Source organism: Spea bombifrons, chromosome 13 (genome assembly GCF_027358695.1).
Source record: "Spea bombifrons isolate aSpeBom1 chromosome 13, aSpeBom1.2.pri, whole genome shotgun sequence".
Taxonomy (NCBI): domain Eukaryota; kingdom Metazoa; phylum Chordata; class Amphibia; order Anura; family Pelobatidae; genus Spea; species Spea bombifrons.
The window spans coordinates 21,053,792-21,075,381 of NC_071099.1; the positions used below are offsets into that span (position 1 = coordinate 21,053,792).

Consider the following 21,590-nt stretch of genomic DNA (forward strand, 5'->3'; position numbering starts at 1 on the left):
GCCATTTGTGTTCTACTGGTAACCAGAACTTGGTGGTCCGGAGACACGACACTTGATGGTCCGGAGACACGACACTTGGTGGTCCGGAGACACGACACTTGGTGGTCCGGAGACACGACACTTGGTGGTCCGGAGACACGACACTTGGTGGTCCGGAGACACGACACTTGGTGGGGCTTGGTGTGTGGATTATAAACGAATGTTTTTTTTTTTGTCTGGATCTTATGATTTCTGTAATTTGTGATTATTGCAGTTTTTATAAAATGATCGGTAAGCTGCATCTGAAGCTGAAAATGCCGAAAGTGAGTGAGTTGGACGGATGTGAGTATCGGGGCTGGAAGGGTTTCCAGAACTATCCGACCCTTTGAGTGCTGGTGGCTTTACGGTCTTCCGTGTATGTGTTTATCACACGGGTCTGAGAAGGATCGGGTTATACGTTCTGACGTTTTGTATTTTCCGTGCACCGAGCTCGTTTAGGTATACGGGAAGATCGTGTCTCTTGGGCTTTCGTGGGGAGATGTGGTGGTAAATACCTCGGCCGGGGGCATTCAGGGGGAGATGTGGCTTCTGTGTAGGTTCCATGTCACGGGTTCATTAAATGCCCACTCAGGTCCACGGGGAACGATTTCTTATAGGGCCGGGACCGCTCGTCTCTCCTGGATTAGCGATTTCACTATCGTCCTGTTTAATCGCGTCACTTACTGTCACTTCTAGCAGCGAGCGCTCCGTCTTATATGATGGCTTAAATAAAATCTTTAAAGGCCACGGCTTTAATACGTCGGTGATCTCACCCCTGCTGGTGTCACTTTCTGGCCGCGCGTTCCCTGGTCAGGGTATCGTTACCAGATTATAGGTGTCAGATTGTGTACTATAAGTAGCTGTCTCTCTCTTATGGCCGTGTTAATCGGACCGGCTGGTGCTGCCTCACTCACACTCCCTGCCTTTACACGCACTAACCCTTTACACTCTCCCAATGTAATCTCCCTGTGCATCTGTTCTCCGTGGATACAGCCCTGTCATTGTGGGGGTCAGACAGCGTGGGGGGGGGGGCTGCCCTGTCATTGTGGGGGTCAGACAGTGACAGGGGGGGCTGCAGTGTCTGTGTGAATCAAAGTTCACCTTATTTGTATGTCTAATAACCTAAGATGTGTTATATATATATATGTGTATATGTGTGTGTGTGTGTATATATATATATGTATATGTGTGTGTGTGTATATATATATATATGCGTCCCTGTTTTGTTTGTCCAGTCCCACCCTCCGATGCCCCTCTTTTCTAGGAGGTTAGAATGTTTGCTGGGTATGAGGGGATCGCAGGGTTCCACAGCCATAAAAGCCCTGATAATGTGTATAGAAACAGCTTTATAAATTAAACGGGGTAAAGAAACACCAATATTCTTCTTTGAAATGCCCCGCCCACAGCTACACCCATAACCACACCCCCTGAAACAAAAGTAGCCCCTCTAGCCATGTGAGATGCTGGACTTTGCACCCGAACATTTACAGCTAAACGTTCTCATTCAAGGAAAAGACACCAGAACGCTTTTATAAAGATTTATTTATTTACAGATAAAACCATTTTACTCTGAAACGCCTACACAGTCCATAGCGTTGTACAAAGGGTAGAACACTTCATGATATCACAGGTGTAGAATCTGGCCGTAGGAGCTTACAATCCGTGATATCCGCCAGTGTGTATACTTGGTGGGGCGGTACATTGAGAGAGGTGTACACATCAGTAATACACAGTCCCTGGCCCACTGGGCTTACAATCTAAACAGGATATACATGACAGTTACAGAAAACCTGTTATTTTACACAAACTAGATTTACCAAAACATGTGAGACTGAAAACCCCCCAGTTTTAGTCCCAAGCTATAAATAACGCTACACTGTACCTCCACGGGGCCCGGCCCTCGGGAGCTGATCTCTGGATAACCCCCCAAAAATAACACCGTAAGCTATCCTTAAAGTGAGTTATTTAAAGCCCTGCATTTAAGGAACGACCCGCAATTCTTTACTTAATATCATAAAAAACATTTCTGTCCCCACAGGGAATGCACCCTGCGGGTGGTCTGGCTTCGTCTAGATACAGTAACTGATAGTATTATTATTAATACATTAAATATTAGTGTTATCTGGATACAGTAACTAATAGTATTATTATTAATACATTAAATATTAGTGTTATCTGGATACAGTAACTAATAGTATTATTATTAATACATTAAATATTAGTGTTATCTGGATACAGTAACTGATAGTATTATTACTAATACATTAAATATTAGTGTTATCTGGATACAGTAACTAATAGTATTATTACTAATACATTAAATATTAGTGTTATCTGGATACAGTAACTAATAGTATTATTATTAATACATTAAATATTAGTGTTATCTGGATACAGTAACTAATAGTATTATTACTAATACATTAAATATTAGTGTTATCTGGATACAGTAACTGATAGTATTATTAATACATTAAATATTAGTGTTATCTGGATACAGTAACTAATAGTATTATTATTAATACATTAAATATTAGTGTTATCTGGATACAGTAACTAATAGTATTATTATTAATACATTAAATATTAGTGTTATCTGGATACAGTAACTAATAGTATTATTATTAATACATTAAATATTAGTGTTATCTGGATACAGTAACTAATAGTATTATTATTAATACATTAAATATTAGTGTTATCTGGATACAGTAACTGATAGTATTATTAATACATTATATATTAATGTTATCTGGATAAGTAATAGTATTAAGTAAATATTAGTGTTACCGGGATACAGTTACTAATAGTATTATTATTAATACATTAAATATTAGTGTTATCTGGATACAGTAACTAATAGTATTATTAATACATTAAATATTAGTGTTATCTGGATACAGTAACTAATAGTATTATTAATACATTAAATATTAGTGTTATCTGGATACAGTAACTGATAGTATTACTAATACATTAAATATTAGTGTTATCTGGATACAATAATAATACTAATACATTAAATATTAGTGTTATCTGGATACAGTAACTGATAGTATTATTAATACATTAAATATTAATGTTATCTGGATAAGTAATAGTATTAAGTAAATATTAGTGTTACCGGAATACAGTTACTAATAGTATTATTATTAATACATTGAATATTAGTGCTATCTGGATAAGTAATAGTATTAAGTAAATATTAGTGTTACCGGAATACAGTAACTGATAGTATTATTATTAATACATTGAAAATTAGTGCTATCTAGATACAGTAGCTAATAGTATTAGTACATTAAATATTAGTGCTATCTGGATAAGTAATAGTATTAAGTAAATATTAGTGTTATCTGGATACAGTAACTGATAGTATTATTAATACATTAAATATTAGTGTTATCTGGATACAATAATAATACTAATACATTAAATATTAGTGTTATCTGGATACAGTAACTGATAGTATTATTAATACATTAAATATTAATGTTATCTGGATAAGTAATAGTATTAAGTAAATATTAGTGTTACCGGAATACAGTTACTAATAGTATTATTATTAATACATTAAATATTAGTGCTATCTGGATAAGTAATAGTATTAAGTAAATATTAGTGTTATCTGGATACAGTAACTGATAGTATTATTATTATTAATACATTGAAAATTAGTGCTATCTAGATACAGTAGCTAATAGTATTAGTACATTAAATATTAGTGCTATCTGGATAAGTAATAGTATTAAGTAAATATTAGTGTTATCGGGATACAGTAACTGATAGTATTACTAATACATTAAATATTAGTGTTATCTGGATACAGTAACTGATATTATTATTATTAATACATTAAATATTAGTGCTATCTGGATAAGTAATAGTATTAAGTAAATATTAGTGTTATCGGGATACAGTAACTGATATTATTATTATTAATACATTGAATATTAGTGCTATCTGGATAAGTAATAGTATTAAGTAAATATTAGTGTTATCGGGATACAGTAACTAATAGTATTATTAATACAGTAACTGATAGTATTACTAATACATTAAATATTAGTGCTATCTGGATAAGTAATAGTATTAAGTAAATATTAGTGTTATCGGGATACAGTAACTAATAGTATTATTAATACAGTAACTGATAGTATTACTAATACATTAAATATTAGTGCTATCTGGATAAGTAATAGTATTAAGTAAATATTAGTGTTATCGGGATACAGTAAGTAATACATATAATATTCTTTCAGGAAGCTCAGACTGCTGTAGCGTGTTTTCTTCATACATGTTGCTGCTGAACACACACCGGGGGTCACCGCGTGTCCTGGAAGAAAAATGGGAATTATTAGATTTTACGTTACGAGGAGAGAGTCGGAGAAATGATGGGGAAGCGGGGCGCCGGGAGCCCTTCCTGCAGGTCTGTACCGGAGACATATCTTGGGGTTTAAAAAGTATTGGTTTATGGGGGTCTTTCCGCGCTTTGGGTGTAGAAATCACGTCTTTTATTCGAGGGACGCTCCCTAATTAACGTCTAAATTAATATGTACCCCTCTATTACCCCTCAATAGTTTCTTTATCCTAAGCGGGCAGAGGGAAAGGTCTGCGTTACCAAAGGAGGTAGTTATTAAGCCACATTTGCCCCGGAGACTTTTTAGCTGGAGTTGATACCTTCTTATTGGGCCATCAAAGAAAAAGGTGGAAAGTTACTTGAGTTTTAAGAACCTCGGGGGTCTCTTCTTCCTGTGAGATCCTGAACATTTATGTAACTTTTTCTTAGAAGTAATTATTTGATATATAATTATAATATCCGCCTGTTAATGAGGTCATAGCGTGAACCCCAAACTCTTCTCCCCTCTCTAAAAGATCCTCGCAGGGAGTTCTGTGAATGGAGATAGAAGGGGTCCCGGTTACTGACCTTTCTCTCCGGCGTCTCGGGATTTCTTTCTATCGGGGCAGAGTCCGAGAGAGAGGAGAAGAGAGGGGACGAGTGTGTGTGTTTGGAGGAGAGAGGGAGGGAGCGAGACGGGAGGTAGAGGGCGAGGAGAGCGAGGGAGGGAGAGGGGAGCGAGACAGGCTGTGTGAAGGAAGAGCATGTTCTGAGCGTGGAGCGTGTGTAACAGAACGATGCGTGTCCCTGACAGCAAACGCAGACACAGTGTCTAGGGCGATAGAATGTGCGTGGGCATGAAAGACCCCCAATGTGTGTTTGGTAACGAGAAGGGGGTAGTTATTCTACAATTCTCTGTGGGTGACTTGTGACGGGGCATTAACTCCTGAGAACGGGGTTCTCAGGAGTTAATTTAGGGGTTACCGTAGGGTTAAATCGGGGCCGTAAAATGTTTCCTCTCGCTCCATCTCACCTCGGTTAGTAAATGAACCCGGGTGCTGATAGCAGGTGCTGCGTCCTGAATACTTCAAATTATCAGCGCCCCGGAGATCAGGAGATGGGGGGGGGGCGAAAAAACCCTGAAAGAAAGAAAAAAATCAGAAATTATTAGAAGAGAAAAAAAACCATAATTAACAGGACTTTCCAATTAAAAATAAAGCTGTGATCATTAAATACGCAGATAATATAAAGATATAATAAATATGTTATAATTATACGTTAATTTAATGTGATAAAAATACTAACAGGCGTCTATTAAATCATCGGACTTGCGCGTCGTATTCAAGAAAATGCATTTTTTTAGAAATATAGCATTTAACAAAATAAATAACCCCTTTTTCTATCATTCCTAATATAATGTGCCCCGTTGCCTGGGAGATTTGTGGGGTAATTACCGAAGCCGAGGGTCTCGGTCGCGCTTCCAGGTCGCTTCCCTGACAAATTAACGGGACCTGAAACTCCATCCGAAACATGTTTTGTCCATATGGCGTGGGCCGGGCAGCCAATGACACGCAAAACGACCCCCCCCCCCCCCCGGAGGATCCTACAGCTGCGGCTTGATATAAAAATTTCCAAATATAGCGGGTGAATTTGCTGCATTAGCACATGTGGGGGTATAAAAGCAGTTTGGGACGCAGGATCCCCCTTATCCTTCACCGGCTCTGCATCGAGAGGTAAGTGGCTGTTGTGAGTCGGGGGGGGGTCCAATTTACCCCTGGATCGCCTCCTCTATATTTTGGTTACAAAGTTCCCGCAGGGTTTGGATTCATTTTATTGCATTTCCTTTTTTTATATAGATCGGGTTAGTTATCTCGCAGGTTGTGACTCCTTTTCATGCTTTAACCGCCGGAGTGAAGCCTCCGTTACCTGTATAGAAATTATCATTTCTGATAAATAAGTAAAAAAAAAAACCCCAAACTCTCACTTTTCCCATCGGTTAACCACTTTTTGCCCATCCCAAATATAATTGAGATATTTATGGCTTTATCAACACCCATCCAATCTTGTTTTTACAAAATGTCTTCCTCAAGGGTCGGCCATATTGTCCACATTGACCCATGTGCTATCACAACATGGCTGCCTCTTAAGGCAAGATGGAAACCAGTTTCCACTTGTGTTCTACGAGCTGCTTTTTTGTTTTTATGACGCTAATTTATGTCCATAGAGCAATAGTTTTTGGGTAACATAGAATGTTTGTTTTTCTTGTCTTACAGCTCCGTTTTCTCATCATTTTGAAGTTGTTACATCTTGAAGGAGCGTTCAAGGTAAAACGTCAGCTCGAAACGGGCGTACCGAACATTGTGAGATGTAGAAAAGGACATTTGTTGTTATTATCCGGGAAGGGGCTAATATTTACTACAGTCTTCTAGCTAGAAATCTAGAGATGAGATGGATTTAATTTTATGAAGAAATGTAACAATGTGGAGTAATTGCTGCTGTGTAATTAGTTATGTATGAGGTACCTGTACAGAGTATCTTCCTGGGCGAGGAGGTCCATGCGACGACCCGTGCCGTTGGGTCGGTGGACAGTCTAAGTCCCCTTACTCGAGATTAGGTGGACACCTCAGTATAGTCCTCACTGTGAAGATCCACGATAACCATAAAACTTCTAGAAATTCCAAGCTTTAATTACATGAATCTGTATTTGAAACGGTCACTCAGTAAACGTCTGTCTGTCCGCAGGAAGCCGTCCACCATGAGTAGTGACGCTGAAATGGCCGTTTTCGGGGAGGCCGCCCAATACCTCCGAAAATCGGAAAAGGAGAGGATTGAGGCCCAGAACCGACCGTTCGACGCCAAAACCTCTTACTTTGTGATAGACCCAAAGCAGATGTATGTGAAGGGTGTCATTCAGAGCCGAGAGGGCGGAAAAGTCACCGTCAAGAAAGAAGACAACACCGTAAGGAGGGGGTTTTACAACAAAAAAAGGGGGAAGAGTCGGCTTTCTAACTAGAGGCTGGAACTGACATCTAATAATCTTTGGTAATGTTTTGCAGACTGTAACAGTGAAGGACGATGAGGTTTTCCCCATGAACCCACCCAAGTATGATAAGATTGAAGACATGGCCATGATGACCCACCTGAACGAACCGTCCGTCCTGTATAACCTCAAAGAGCGTTACGCAGCCTGGATGATCTACGTAAGTTTAAGCTCCTGCGGAACCAATTTTGGCTTCTGTGTCGACAAAACGCAGAACTTCTCTAAGCAACTGCCCCGGGGCCAACATACAGGGTGGATTTATGCCTAATTACAGAAGACTTGTGTACGTGAATACAGGGTACACTACAATGGTTACGTTGCCATGCTGTCTGTTAAGCGTTATGACATGAGGCACATGCTGTGTAGACAACCCAGCTTCATTTGCATGAATAGTATATTTATTGATTATTAATATGTGAACTCATGTTGAGCCGTGTCATCTAGGAGAACGTTTCTCTGAACTTCCTATTAAGTGAGGTGGTTCTTCTTACTGTCCAACTATTCTCCTTATAGACCTATTCCGGGTTGTTCTGCGCCACCGTGAACCCCTACAAGTGGCTTCCCGTCTACAACCCGGAGGTGGTGAACGCTTACCGGGGCAAGAAGCGCCAGGAGGCTCCACCACACATCTTCTCCATCTCTGATAACGCCTATCAGGCCATGTTGACCGGTGAGTTATCCTATAATTGCAGTATCATCAGGCATCACAGCACCAGCTACATAGACAAACTAACTGTATAGTCTGGAATATTCCATATGTTTATATAACTGTACAATACAAGGCAAGTTATGTATAAAGAGCAGTTCCAGTCCTCGGTGCCAAGTGTAGACCCATCAGCCGGAACACGCCAATGGTCTTCATGATGAATGTTCCACATACAGAATGTTGCATAGGAATTGCTGTTTAGAAAAACGGCCCCAATGTGTCTTGGCTTATCCATTGATGGTGGGCGTCTTGGGTTTGGATAGCTGCAGGTAACGCTACTTACTGGATCTTTAGATGCTCAGTATAAGGGTTGGAGTTCAGGTTAATTTTATAATAATTGTTCTGCTAATCATGGAAATAAGACGCTTTTCTTTTGTTTTATTACAGATCGGGACAACCAGTCTATTTTGATCACGTACGTAAAGTTTGGATTTTTATTCTAACGATTCATCCGCGGCAGCATGTCATCCGCGGGGCTGTATAGAGCTGCAAGAGGGCCTACACAAGGGGTATTAGGGCAGCATGTCCCATGCTGGGGAAATGAACGGACCCGTCTTCACATTGTTCCATGCTGAGATAGTAAAGGGGTATCTTGTTGATATATGATATGATTTATCTGGACAGTTACTCAGAATTACTCTTGAGATCCTGAATTAACTTTTTCTAACAAGCGGATTTATAATAAACATAATTTAGGGAGATGCTTACTACGATGTGACAAGCCTATAAGAGAAAATGCACTTTATTCCCCAGCGGAGAATCCGGGGCTGGAAAGACCGTGAACACCAAGCGTGTCATCCAGTACTTTGCGACAATCGCAGCCGTCGGTGACAAGAAGAAGGAAGAGGCTTCAAAAAATAAGGTAGGAGACGGGGGTCTGGGGACTCGTCTTCTGCGATAAGATGGTTCAGCCGTTCTGCAGCCGTTCCGTTGTCTGCCGCGAGCGTACGGCCGCTACGTGGAGCCCAGACGTTAACCGGTTCATTTCTCACCGCAGGGCACCCTGGAGGATCAAATCATCCAGGCCAACCCTCTGCTGGAGGCCTTCGGTAACGCCAAGACCGTGAGGAACGACAACTCGTCCCGCTTCGTGAGTTACCAAACATTCACAAAAGCATGAAACCGGTCATATGCGGTGTCATACCTTCAATCAATACGTTTAATATGCGGACTACAATGATAATACTGCGGTCTTATCACCATAGCAACCAATAGAATTTTACTGTTGATTGGGACATTCCACTTGCTGCTATGGCAATAAGATCAGTTTTTAAACCTTGCAGCAGAATCAATTTTTATACATAAGCTGTAATATATTTAAATATTAACACACCTGAATATTCTCCGCAAATTAATATTAACGTATATATTTTTGTGCTTAGGGTAAATTTATCAGAATTCACTTCGGCACTACAGGAAAGCTGTCCTCTGCCGACATTGAAACATGTAAGTTTCACGCCGTCAATAAGGACTTGGGCATGTACGGTCGGCAGTGATAATGTGTCTTAATGCTTTGTGTTTACATCAACAGATCTTCTGGAAAAATCCAGAGTAACATTCCAGTTGTCTGCAGAGAGGAGCTACCACATCTTCTATCAGATCATGTCTAACAAGAAGCCGGAGCTGATCGGTAAGAGACACCGTTTGCTATTGGACACAATTCCTGCGCCGTGTCCCCTTTGACTCTTACATGTCGTCCTTCGGTGGTATCGCGATGATGGGAACTGTTTATATGATTACACTTTTTTGTTTATTATTAAGAAATCCTTCTGATCACTACCAACCCCTATGACTTCCCATTTGTGAGCCAAGGAGAGATCACCGTGGCAAGTATTGATGACCAGGAGGAGCTAATGGCTACCGACGTAAGTTTACATCCAATGTTTGGTAGATCCAGGCACACCTACTCATATGCCACTTGAATAACTGTTGTCTGATCCGTTGAAGTACACAAAGGTGTACATTAACATTGTGTTTGTTCTGCAGGAAGCCATTGATATCTTGGGCTTCACCCAAGACGAAAAGATTGGTATCTACAAGCTGACGGGCGCCGTCATGCACTACGGCAACATGAAGTTCAAGCAGAAGCAAAGAGAGGAGCAGGCTGAGCCCGATGGCACAGAAGGTGAGATGATGTATGATTCATGAATAGCTTTGTGAATGAAGGAGAGGTTCTCCCGATTTATATATCTGAGATTTGCAAGAATTTGTATACGTGAAGACCAGTTGGGCTACACAAGCCGTAAATCTGAGAGAAGGCAATGGTTTCTTCCTTCAAAAAGCACTGCTTACCATATTCTCTAACTATTTCACAGTGGCTGACAAGGCTGCCTACCTGATGGGTCTGAACTCGGCCGACCTGCTCAAGGCCTTGTGCTACCCCAGAGTCAAAGTCGGGAATGAATTTGTGACCAAAGGTCAAACCGTGCAACAGGTAATCCCAACGCAACATCTCCCTCCCTTACTGAAATCTGCTCAGCCCAAACCTGCTTTCTGAGTCTGGCTTCTAATGAGCTCTGAATTATTATTAATTAAAAGGTACACAACTCGGTTGGTGCCCTGGCCAAGTCTGTCTATGAGAAGATGTTCTTGTGGATGGTCATCCGTATCAACCAGCAGCTGGACACCAAGCAACCAAGACAACACTTCATCGGTGTCTTGGATATTGCCGGCTTTGAGATCTTCGACGTAAGTAACATCACAATAACAAAGAGATAACCCATAACCGGCATGGAAGGTGTATAATGTGACAATAAGTCTCTTATTTATCTGAACAATCTGGACTTTTCCAAAAACAGTACAACAGCCTGGAACAGCTGTGCATCAACTTCACCAACGAGAAGCTGCAGCAGTTCTTCAACCACCACATGTTCGTCTTGGAACAAGAGGAATATAAGAAGGAAGGGATCGAGTGGGAGTTCATCGACTTCGGCATGGACTTGGCCGCCTGCATCGAGCTTATTGAGAAGGTACTGCACAAATGCCAATGGAGTCCACACAATAAAGTCCCAGGGCAGATCCATTGCAAAATGAATTATGAAATTGTCATACAAGAAAAGCAAAATGACTTGGTTTATTATATAATCCACCCTTTTCAATGTCCATTTGCATTATCTATTATGATTTCTAGCCGATGGGCATCTTCTCCATCCTTGAAGAGGAGTGCATGTTCCCCAAGGCAACAGACACTTCATTCAAGAACAAGCTTTACGACCAACATCTCGGCAAATCCAACAACTTCCAGAAGCCAAAACCAGGCAAAGGCAAGCAAGAGGCTCACTTCTCCCTCGTCCACTACGCCGGCACGGTGGATTACAACATCTCTGGGTGGCTCGACAAGAATAAGGACCCGCTGAATGAAACCGTCATTGGGCTCTACCAGAAGGCTTCTGTGAAGCTTCTGTCATTCCTTTATTCTGCATATTCTGGGACAGACGCAGGTACTAAATCATGGTTGAGAGATAACGTTTTTACATCATCAGTATACCTGCCCCCCATCATCGCTCCCTAGTATTGTATACAATATTGAGGTTATTGCCACTGCTTTAAACATTTACTCTGTTGTAGATTCTGGTGGCAAGAAGGGTGGCAAGAAGAAGGGTTCCTCTTTCCAGACCGTGTCTGCTCTTTTCAGGGTAAAAAAACCTGTTCTGAGAGAATTCTACTCCTCATTTTACGTTCACGTTGTTATTAAGTGAAGGTGACATCTTCTGTATTTACATCTTACAGGAGAATCTGAACAAACTGATGAGCAACTTGAGGAGCACTCACCCTCACTTTGTACGTTGTCTGATTCCCAATGAGACGAAGACCCCCGGTGAGTTACGACAACCATGTCTAATGAAGAAACAGACATTTTCATAGTTTAGAAATCCCTAATATTGTAAAATATGTTCTGCTAATGAAAGCCTGCATTGTATTTGTTTCTCTTCAGGTACCATGGATCACTACCTGGTCATGCATCAGCTCAGGTGTAACGGGGTGCTGGAGGGCATCAGGATTTGCAGGAAAGGATTCCCCAGCAGAATCCTATACGGTGACTTCAAACAGCGGTACGGGTCATTCCTTCAGAGTCACCTATAACCAAATGTATGGTTTTGGTTAAAAGACCAACTTTGTTTTGACCAATTCTTGATGTTGCATCAAGAGATTTAAAATGACATTTGATTTACGGAGCACCGGCAGATTCTGTATTCTAAACAATAAATTATATAGATACAGACAGTAAATCAATTTATCTTTTTCTCTACAGTTACAAGGTTCTTAATGCCGCCGCTATTCCTGAGGGTCAATTCATTGACAGCAAGAAGGCCTCAGAGAAACTTCTGGGTTCTATTGATGTTGATCATACTCAGTACAAATTTGGGCACACCAAGGTATTGCCTCTTTAAATAAACTTTAAATTCAGAGTGTCAGTGTTGTAGATTTCCTAATTACACTGGACAATATCTTGGATTACAGGTTTTCTTCAAGGCTGGACTCTTGGGCACCCTTGAGGAGATGCGAGATGATAAGTTAGCTCAGCTGATCACTCGCACTCAAGCTATGTGCCGTGGGTTCCTTATGAGAGTGGAGTTCAGAAAGATGATGGAGAGGAGGTACTTTTCTTATGAGATGAATATCACATAGAAACACATCTTGGAGAGAATGCCGAATTAACATCCACTTAATTTTCTAGGGAGTCCGTCTTCTCCATTCAGTACAATATCCGCGCCTTCATGAACGTCAAGCACTGGCCATGGATGAAGCTCTACTTCAAGATCAAGCCTCTTCTGAAGAGCGCCGAGTCCGAGAAGGAGATGCAAAACATGAAGGAAGAGTTTGCGAAGACAAAAGAGCTTCTGGCAAAGTCAGAAGCTAAAAGGAAGGAGCTTGAGGAGAAAATGGTCTCTGTTCTTCAAGAGAAGAATGACCTACAGCTTCAAGTTACATCTGTGAGTGACCAAAATATTGTCTAAAGGAAGACAAACCTGAAAAATGTATTAGATGTGGCGCTTACCACGAATAGAGACACATAGGCTTTTATATTACTCCATATACTAAAAGAAAGAGAAATAATAAGACCTAGTGAAATATTAATCAATAAATATATGAGTAAAATATATTTACATAAATCTTCCACAGGAATCAGAAAATTTGGCAGATGCTGAAGAAAGATGCGAAGGGCTCATTAAAGCCAAGATTCAGCTTGAAGCAAAAGTCAAAGAGATCAACGAGAGGCTTGAAGATGAAGAGGAATCCAACGCCGAGCTGACGGCTAAGAAGAGGAAACTGGAGGACGAATGTTCTGAGCTGAAGAAAGACATCGACGACCTTGAGTTGACTTTGGCCAAGGTTGAGAAGGAGAAACATGCCACGGAGAACAAGGTAATTGGTCTTTGCCTGTTACACATACTTACACTTCTTTATATTATAACATTTCAGATAAATTCACCAAATTGCTATCTAAATATAGGTGAAAAATCTCACTGAGGAAATGGCTATTCTCGATGAGAACATCGCCAAACTGACTAAGGAGAAGAAAGCCCTTCAGGAAGCCCACCAGCAGACCTTGGATGACCTGCAAGCTGAAGAAGACAAAGTCAACACTCTCACCAAGGCCAAAGTTAAGCTGGAGCAACAAGTGGACGATGTACGTACATAGTTGTAACTTTACAGGAAATTAGGAGAATGAACTTGCATCTCTGTTAACTAATCCTCCTATCTTCCAACAGCTGGAAGGTTCTCTCGAGCAAGAGAAGAAGCTCCGCATGGATTTAGAGAGATCCAAGAGGAAGCTGGAGGGTGATCTGAAGCTGTCGCAGGAGACTACTATGGACTTGGAAAACGACAAACAACAACTGGATGAAAAAGTCAAAAAGTACGAAGTAACACCTTTTATAGAGAATACCTTTTGATGACCTGTCTAGCCCTAAATAGAATGAACTATTTGCCACAGCCACCTGAACCTGGTCTATATTAACATCACAGGTGGCTGTTGTCATGCAGCAACGTGCTTTTTCCTACATAATGATGTCATTAAACTCTCACAATTCTCTCTCTATGATAAACAAAATGAATGATGGGCGATTCTTTGAATACTTGTGTTTTAACAGGAAGGAATTTGAGATCAACCAACTGCAGAGCAAGATAGAGGACGAGCAGGCGCTGGCTGCCCAGCTACAGAAGAAAATTAAGGAGCTTCAGGTAAAATCATGGACTTCCAGTGACCAGACACTAAGCATTCCTTCAGAAAAGCTACAATAACCAGCTCAGGATTTGTACCAAAACACAAATCGTGTCCTCTAGATGTTCAATGCAAAAGATGTATGGCACCATCTACTGCCCAGAAATAGCAATACTCAATGGTGCAGATGGAGCTTCTGCTCGAGTCACTGCTGGCGGAGTAGATAATTGATAATGCTTCCTTTCTTTTTGTGTTAAATCTAGAATATGACTTAAATCGTTTGTTTGCCTTCCTGCTTCCTTATACCAGGTGTCCATATTTATAAACAAACTGTGAACTGTTGACTAAATAAGTTTCCATATTCAACTCTACAGGCCCGTATCGAGGAACTGGAAGAGGAAATCGAGGCGGAACGGGCAGCGAGAGCCAAGGCCGAGAAACAGCGCTCAGACCTCTCAAGGGAGCTCGAAGAGATCAGCGAGCGTCTGGAGGAAGCCGGTGGAGCAACCTCCACTCAGATTGAGATGAACAAGAAGCGCGAGGCTGAGTTCCAGAAAATGCGCCGTGATCTGGAAGAGGCCACCCTACAACACGAAGCCACATCCGCCGCTCTCCGAAAGAAGCACGCCGACAGCTCGGCGGAACTCGGAGAACAGATCGATAACCTCCAGCGTGTGAAGCAGAAGCTGGAAAAGGAGAAGAGCGAACTGAAGATGGAGATCGACGACCTGGCCAGCAACATGGAGTCTGTTTCCAAAGCCAAAGTGCGTACCAATCAAATATGTTCTATCGAGTAGGAAGAAGTCAGAGAGATAAGAGTAACATGACATATATAACGTGTTTATGTCTCATCGCAGGCAAATCTAGAGAAAATATGCAGAACATTAGAGGACCAATACAACGAAGTGAAGACTAAAGAAGATGAGCACATTAGAATAATAAATGACTTGAATGCCCAGAGAGCCCGTCTTCAAACAGAGAATGGTAATGATTAACGATAGGTAACAAACCTGTCTGGCTGATTAGCTTGTCCAGAACCATATATAAATATAGACGGGAAATGGATGTCCATATTGGGTTAAGAGAACATGAGTCTTTAGTAGATATTGTTTATTGGGCCACACAAGCTTTTGGGATCCCTGTTTGAAGAAGAAAGCTTATATGATTATACATAATGGCTCCAAAAAAAGGTATCAACATATATTTTTGGTCTAATTTTCTGTTTTTATCACACAGGTGAGTTCTCCCGCCAACTGGAGGAGAAAGAGTCCTTCATTTCTCAGCTGAGCAGAGCTAAACAGGCTTTCACGCAACAGACAGAAGAACTTAAGAGACATTTGGAAGAGGAGATAAAGGTATATACAACTCCTATGACATGGTTTCCATTAAAACTCTACATTTAACAATCTGACTTATGTTGTGTTACACTTATAAAGGCCAAGAACGCCCTCGCTCATGGTCTACAATCTGCCCGCCATGACTGCGATCTGCTCAGGGAGCAATATGAGGAGGAGCAGGAAGCCAAGGGGGAGCTCCAGAGAGCCCTGTCCAAAGCCAACGCAGAAGTCGCCCAATGGAGGACAAAATACGAGACGGACGCTATTCAGCGCACAGAGGAACTGGAGGAAGCCAAGTATGTGTACCATAAAAATCTAGGTTTGGACCTAATTGCTTAATCTAGTTGGTTTGCTTCCTCCTATTAGACCAGAAATTTCTGTACTGCCGCCCAAGGACATTCTGTATATTGAGAAGAACTATAGCTTGTGATTATATCATGAGATTACCTCCTGTCCTTTAATATAACAGGAAGAAACTTGCCCAGCGCCTCCAGGACGCTGAAGAACAAATTGAGGCCGTCAACTCCAAGTGTTCGTCTCTGGAGAAGACAAAACAGAGGCTCCAAGGAGAGGTGGAAGATCTGATGGTGGACGTAGAGCGCTCTAACTCTGCCTGCGCGGCCCTCGATAAGAAACAGAAAAACTTTGACAAGGTTTATATTTTCTGTAATTACTTATGTGAGGGACAGGCTGGGATGGGACAGTTAGAAAAAAAAATCTTCCTGTCATGCAACGTTATACTCGTTTGGACAGAAAGAGAAATTAAGGTGTCCACTGCAAATGGATGGTCACATCAACAAGCTGATCGTGATTAATTGCTGTCAATCATGGTATATCCTATCGTCCTCCAGGTCCTCCTGACCATAGAAATTAATGTAGTATCCACCCTTACCAATGGGTACAACTCATATTTATGCCTGTTCAATATGGAGGCCAATGGGCAATGTGATTGCTCACTTCCAAACATTATTATATCAGTGTTCTGCCCTTGTGGAGCCTTAGTAACACTCATATTGATAATAACATTGCTCAGGTCCTGGCTGAATGGAAGCAGAAGTACGAGGAAGCTCAGGCGGAGCTGGAGTCCTCTCAGAAGGAAGCTCGTTCTCTGAGCACAGAGGTCTTCAAGATGAAGAACTCCTATGAAGAAGTCTTGGATCAGCTGGAGACTATCAAGAGAGAGAATAAAAACCTCCAGAGTAAGTACAGAATGACCAGCTGATCCTGTGACTGCTTTCTCATTTATAAATGCTCTGTTAAAGCAGCAATATTTAAATTAATGGGGGTTTTTTTGTGTTTCGGTAGGCGAGATCTCAGACCTCACTGAACAAGTCGCAGAATCAGGCAAATCAATTCACGAGCTGGAAAAAGCCAAGAAACTGGTGGAGCAGGAAAAGTCTGACCTCCAGGCAGCTCTTGAAGAAGCAGAGGCAAGTAGAATGGTTTTACTTCTGACATGCAACGACCACCCCTGTTTGAATGAAAAAAGAGAACTTTTAAAATAATTTTTCCAAAATGTTTCTCATGTACAGGGCTCATTGGAACACGAAGAAGCAAAGATTATCCGTATCCAACTGGAGTTGACTCAGGTTAAATCTGAAATCGACAGAAAGTTGGCCGAGAAGGATGAAGAGATGGATCAAATAAAGAGGAACAGCCAGAGGGCTCTGGAGTCCATGCAGAGTTCTCTGGATGCCGAGATTAGGAGCAGGAATGATGCCCTCAGGCTAAAGAAGAAGATGGAGGGAGATCTTAATGAAATGGAGATCCAGCTCAGCCATGCCAACCGTCAGGCCGCAGAAGCCCAGAAGCAGCTCAGAAACGTGCAAGGACAACTTAAGGTATTCTGGTATAAAACAGCTCCCATGTGATGTTATGTCTCATGTGAAAACCAGCTCCATGACTACATAGCTTTTGTTCTATGCAGGACGCCCAACTGCACCTGGATGATGCTCTTAGATGCAGCGACGATCTAAAAGAACAGTTGGCCATTTCTGAAAGACGTAATAATCTCATGACTGCAGAAATCGAAGAGATTAGGTCTGCCCTGGAACAGACGGAGCGTTCTCGGAAAGTGGCAGAACACGAGCTTCTGGATACCTCTGAACGCGTCCAACTTCTCCACACCCAGGTGAGGATGGATCAAACATCGGTGGGGGTCACGTTTCTGACATACGACTTTATCGGGAAACCTATGATCTTATTGTAACCTTTATTCATCCAACAGAACACCAGCCTCATCAACACCAAGAAGAAACTAGAGTCGGATGTGTCTCAACTACAATCTGAAGTTGAGGAGGCCATTCAAGAGTCTAGAAATGCAGAAGAAAAGGCCAAGAAGGCAATAACAGACGTAAGTTTAGGCACCCTTTGTCTCACGCCTCACCTTGTTAACATAGATAGATGGACATGGCCTTTTGAAACATTTCTTGACTTCATTAGGCTGCCATGATGGCTGAAGAACTAAAGAAGGAGCAAGACACCAGCGCTCACCTCGAGAGGATGAAGAAGAACCTGGATCAGACCGTGAAGGATCTCCAGCACCGTCTGGATGAGGCCGAGCAGCTGGCGCTGAAAGGAGGCAAGAAACAGCTCCAGAAACTGGAGGCCAGGGTGAGTCTAGACTTCTATAAGGGCAATCTTTTTAAATTTACATCTTATAAATTAATCTAGAAAACCGAACAAATTACACTCATCACAAGAGATCTTAATACATAAGATGGATTTCGTTTATTATGGCAACACACAGTATTCTAGAGGTACGTCAAGCTCTTACCCACAGTGTTGCTTAATTTCATTCTGTATTTTTCCACCCCATGACGTAGGTGCGCGAACTGGAAAACGAACTGGAAGCCGAGCAGAAGAGATCAAGTGATGCTATCAAGGGTGTGCGCAAGTACGAGAGGCGGGTGAAGGAACTGAGTTACCAGGTGGGTTGAGCTCATCAAAAGGCTGGTAATAATGTAAAATACACGGACCGTAGGTTAGTCGCCTGAATTTTATACATGGATAAAGGAATTCCGCTCCATAACTTGTTTGCAAAATTCACAGACTGAAGAAGACAAGAAGAACGTGTTCAGGCTCCAGGACTTGGTAGACAAGTTGCAGCTGAAGGTGAAGGCGTACAAGAGGCAGGCGGAGGAGACCGTGAGTATTAAACTCTTCCCCCATCGGACCTTAGACCTTTCTCAAAACACCGCTACAATTCACAAAGTTAAACTTCCATTATGTGATATTCCTCCGGTTATCTCACGATCAAATAAATCGAGAAGTTTCTATTCTTTTAGCCTTCACCATAGTAACTGAAATGATGAATTAGTATCTATCCAAGCCCTTTACTCGTTATCCTCAAGACTGACGAAATAAATTACCTTAGTTTACAATCAGGAAGAGTATAATAAATTGGATCGCCGGCATTTCATGCTATAAATATTTACACATACAGCCCCAAAAGTATTTAATAAAATCGGAATTATCGTAATAAATGCTTAAGAATAATAATGTCCTGTTTCGTCCAATCAGTGGTTTTGGTTGCTAGAAATACTATCCAGGTTGTTTTGAGAACCCCGATATTTTAGAGTAAGTTACAGGCCTGATATGTACCCCAATCCGTCGGTTTCAGGAGGAACAATCCACCGTCCACCTCTCCAGATTCAGAAAGACCCAACACGAGCTGGAAGAAGCCGAGGAACGCGCGGATATCGCAGAATCACAAGTCAACAAACTGAGAGCCAAGAGCCGGGACATCGGCAAGGTAACCGCTCTCGATTAATAGCCACCATAGGGGGTAAAACACACCACAAAAAATGTGATCGAAAACGCATTGAACATTTATCATTTTAACAATAAACTGACTTTGTGAATGGGAAGAAACGGCCCAATCACATTTTACAAAGACAAAGCTCGCTCCTTACCACCTATTCAACATCTACAAACACATGACAGGCCAGTTAGGGCTAAAGGAACCGATAAACCCCCCCCCAAACATTGACCAAATAATTGAGACCACACCATATATGTTGGAAAAAATATTGTCCATAGCTTTATTATAACCACAGAATTAAATATAATATATATATATGACATAAACATATCAAAACATAACAATAAGTCATTGTCCAAACATGATAACAATGAAAACCCCTTACACATTCCCACCTGTCAAAACACATAGACAATGACCCCCAAGATAACAGATCTAACAATAAACATCACCATACCTTTTAAGGTACAATACCTTACCAAACCAACAGTAGGGGCAAACCGTGACACCCCTACACCCCCAGGTTCTGAGCCACAGACCAGCTCGAAACCTACCATACCAACCAACACCACCAACCAATAAACCAAAATTAACCGAAACATCCCAATTCTACCCCGCCTAACCAAACCGGCACCGCCGCTGTGACAAAGCGAAGCCAGAAGAAAAACCAAAATAGGGAGGGAGGGTGGGACAAAAGCAGGTAAGTGGCTCAAATTAAAAGTGACCGTTATCTAAAATGTCCGCCCATTTATAGCACCAGAAAGGCCCCACCTACTAAACCCTGCAACCAACCCCAAACCTAGTGGCATAACACAAGCCCTCCTCCTAGCTCTGTCAAGGCCTGCTCCGCTAAGCTGCGCTGCTCCTCTGGCCACAAAACGATCATTTTCTCGGATAAAAACCTATTTAATTAAATCGCCATGACGTTACCAATTCTTTTTTTTACCAATATCTTAATTGCTAAATAAAAATACATAGAATGTGCTTTTTAATGTATTTTGTTTTACTGATTATATATAACCGAGCTCGGAAGATATATGGCGGTATGGTAGCCAACCGACAAATGACAACAAACTATTTTACAGAAATCAGAGAATGCAGCCCCCGCACGCACCATTAACAATCCATTATTTCTATGATAAGTTATTTTCGCTACATTAAGAAGTACAACTTGACCCTTGCACTGCCCATACCCAGGAGGTCCCCCATTTCCTAAACCCCAAATAAAAGACAGACACCAGCAGGATTGGATTTAGAAAAGGCCGAGACATTTATTTAACAAATGTCTCGACATAACTTTATTTAACATCTTATAAATTATTGTAAAAAACACTTTAATAATAACTTCTGTATAAATACTATACAGTCTTCTGTACACCTGTGTACAAACAGCTGAGGGTTCCCAACCTAAACACAAAACAATGGCTTCACACTACCCCCTCCGCCGGATACCACAATCGCCCAAGCGACCGCGGGTCGGATAGGGGAGCTCCACCTTAACGCTTTGGTTAATCCTGTACAGGGAGGGCATTAACTCGAACCTCTAACCAAAACCATCAACTTGCCACTCCCATTATCATTCAAACTTCTCCAGGGAACTCCTCCGCCACAGCAAAGAAAACGGATCCCGCGAAAAAGAAAAAAGAGAGGGAAAGGGGGAAAGAAAACACAGAGCCAACATGGAAACACAAAGCCAAAAAACAAAAGGGGAGGGAGGGCGGGAAACTGCTCCTGTGGTGTTCAGTAATTGCCCCCTGCACGTGTGCTTAGAGGGGCTTTATAGCCCTGTCCCCTTCCCCCTACAGTCACGTTCCTTGTGACTTCCCCCTCGTTCCCTGTGCATTCTCACCTCCTGCTAACCCTTGCTGGGTTAACCCTTTCCTGCCCTAATACCGCGTGCACCGTCCTGTAGTGCTGGCAGGGTCATGTTCCTGGGTATACGCCTATGACTCCAGGGTTTCTTTCTTGTGGTTTCCGTGACGGCGCCACTAACGGACGCTCAATGTTTTTTTGTTAGCAGAAAGCAGAAGAGTAACGAGAAGACGGACGTCGCGGACGTTCATACAATATGGACTCTCCGTGTAACTGAAAGCCTTTGTATGTATGTAGCTTGTGTATAGATCAAAGTGCAATAATAAAAACCGCGCAGCTGCAACGCTACGTGTGACGTTTTATTTTATTTAAATGATTCCTCACTCTACGAGCGCGTTCATTCTCTTCCGCA

The 21,590-nt window shown here is 41.8% G+C and overlaps 1 protein-coding gene across 1 annotated transcript; it reads left to right on the plus strand.

Moving 5' to 3' along the window:
* The first annotated feature begins 6,639 nt into the window (after positions 1 to 6,639).
* LOC128471200 (myosin-1B-like) lies at positions 6,640 to 19,375 on the plus strand. Its single transcript, XM_053453077.1, has 39 exons — positions 6,640 to 6,678; positions 7,097 to 7,313; positions 7,411 to 7,554; positions 7,908 to 8,064; positions 8,488 to 8,515; positions 8,854 to 8,962; positions 9,098 to 9,190; positions 9,483 to 9,546; positions 9,632 to 9,730; positions 9,862 to 9,965; positions 10,087 to 10,225; positions 10,416 to 10,534; positions 10,639 to 10,788; positions 10,899 to 11,069; positions 11,231 to 11,540; positions 11,668 to 11,735; positions 11,830 to 11,917; positions 12,035 to 12,152; positions 12,353 to 12,476; positions 12,562 to 12,698; positions 12,779 to 13,034; positions 13,225 to 13,467; positions 13,556 to 13,732; positions 13,815 to 13,960; positions 14,196 to 14,286; positions 14,641 to 15,030; positions 15,124 to 15,250; positions 15,503 to 15,621; positions 15,703 to 15,899; positions 16,073 to 16,256; positions 16,637 to 16,802; positions 16,909 to 17,033; positions 17,136 to 17,444; positions 17,531 to 17,734; positions 17,831 to 17,956; positions 18,046 to 18,216; positions 18,429 to 18,533; positions 18,655 to 18,750; positions 19,226 to 19,375. Exons 2-39 carry the CDS (start codon positions 7,110 to 7,112, stop codon positions 19,373 to 19,375), a joined length of 5,808 nt encoding a protein of 1,935 aa, XP_053309052.1. The 5' UTR covers positions 6,640 to 6,678; positions 7,097 to 7,109.
* Positions 19,376 to 21,590: the final 2,215 nt, after the last annotated feature.

Excerpts from the sequence above, each read along its gene's own strand:
- LOC128471200 (XM_053453077.1), top strand. The coding sequence starts at position 7,110 with ATGAGTAGTGACGCTGAAATGGCCGTTTTCGGGGAGGCCGCCCAATAC. Across the intron at positions 10,226-10,415 it reads TGAGCCCGATGGCACAGAAG|TGGCTGACAAGGCTGCCTAC; the intron begins GTGAGATGATGT and ends ACTATTTCACAG. Across the intron at positions 16,257-16,636 it reads AACAGAAAAACTTTGACAAG|GTCCTGGCTGAATGGAAGCA; the intron begins GTTTATATTTTC and ends AACATTGCTCAG.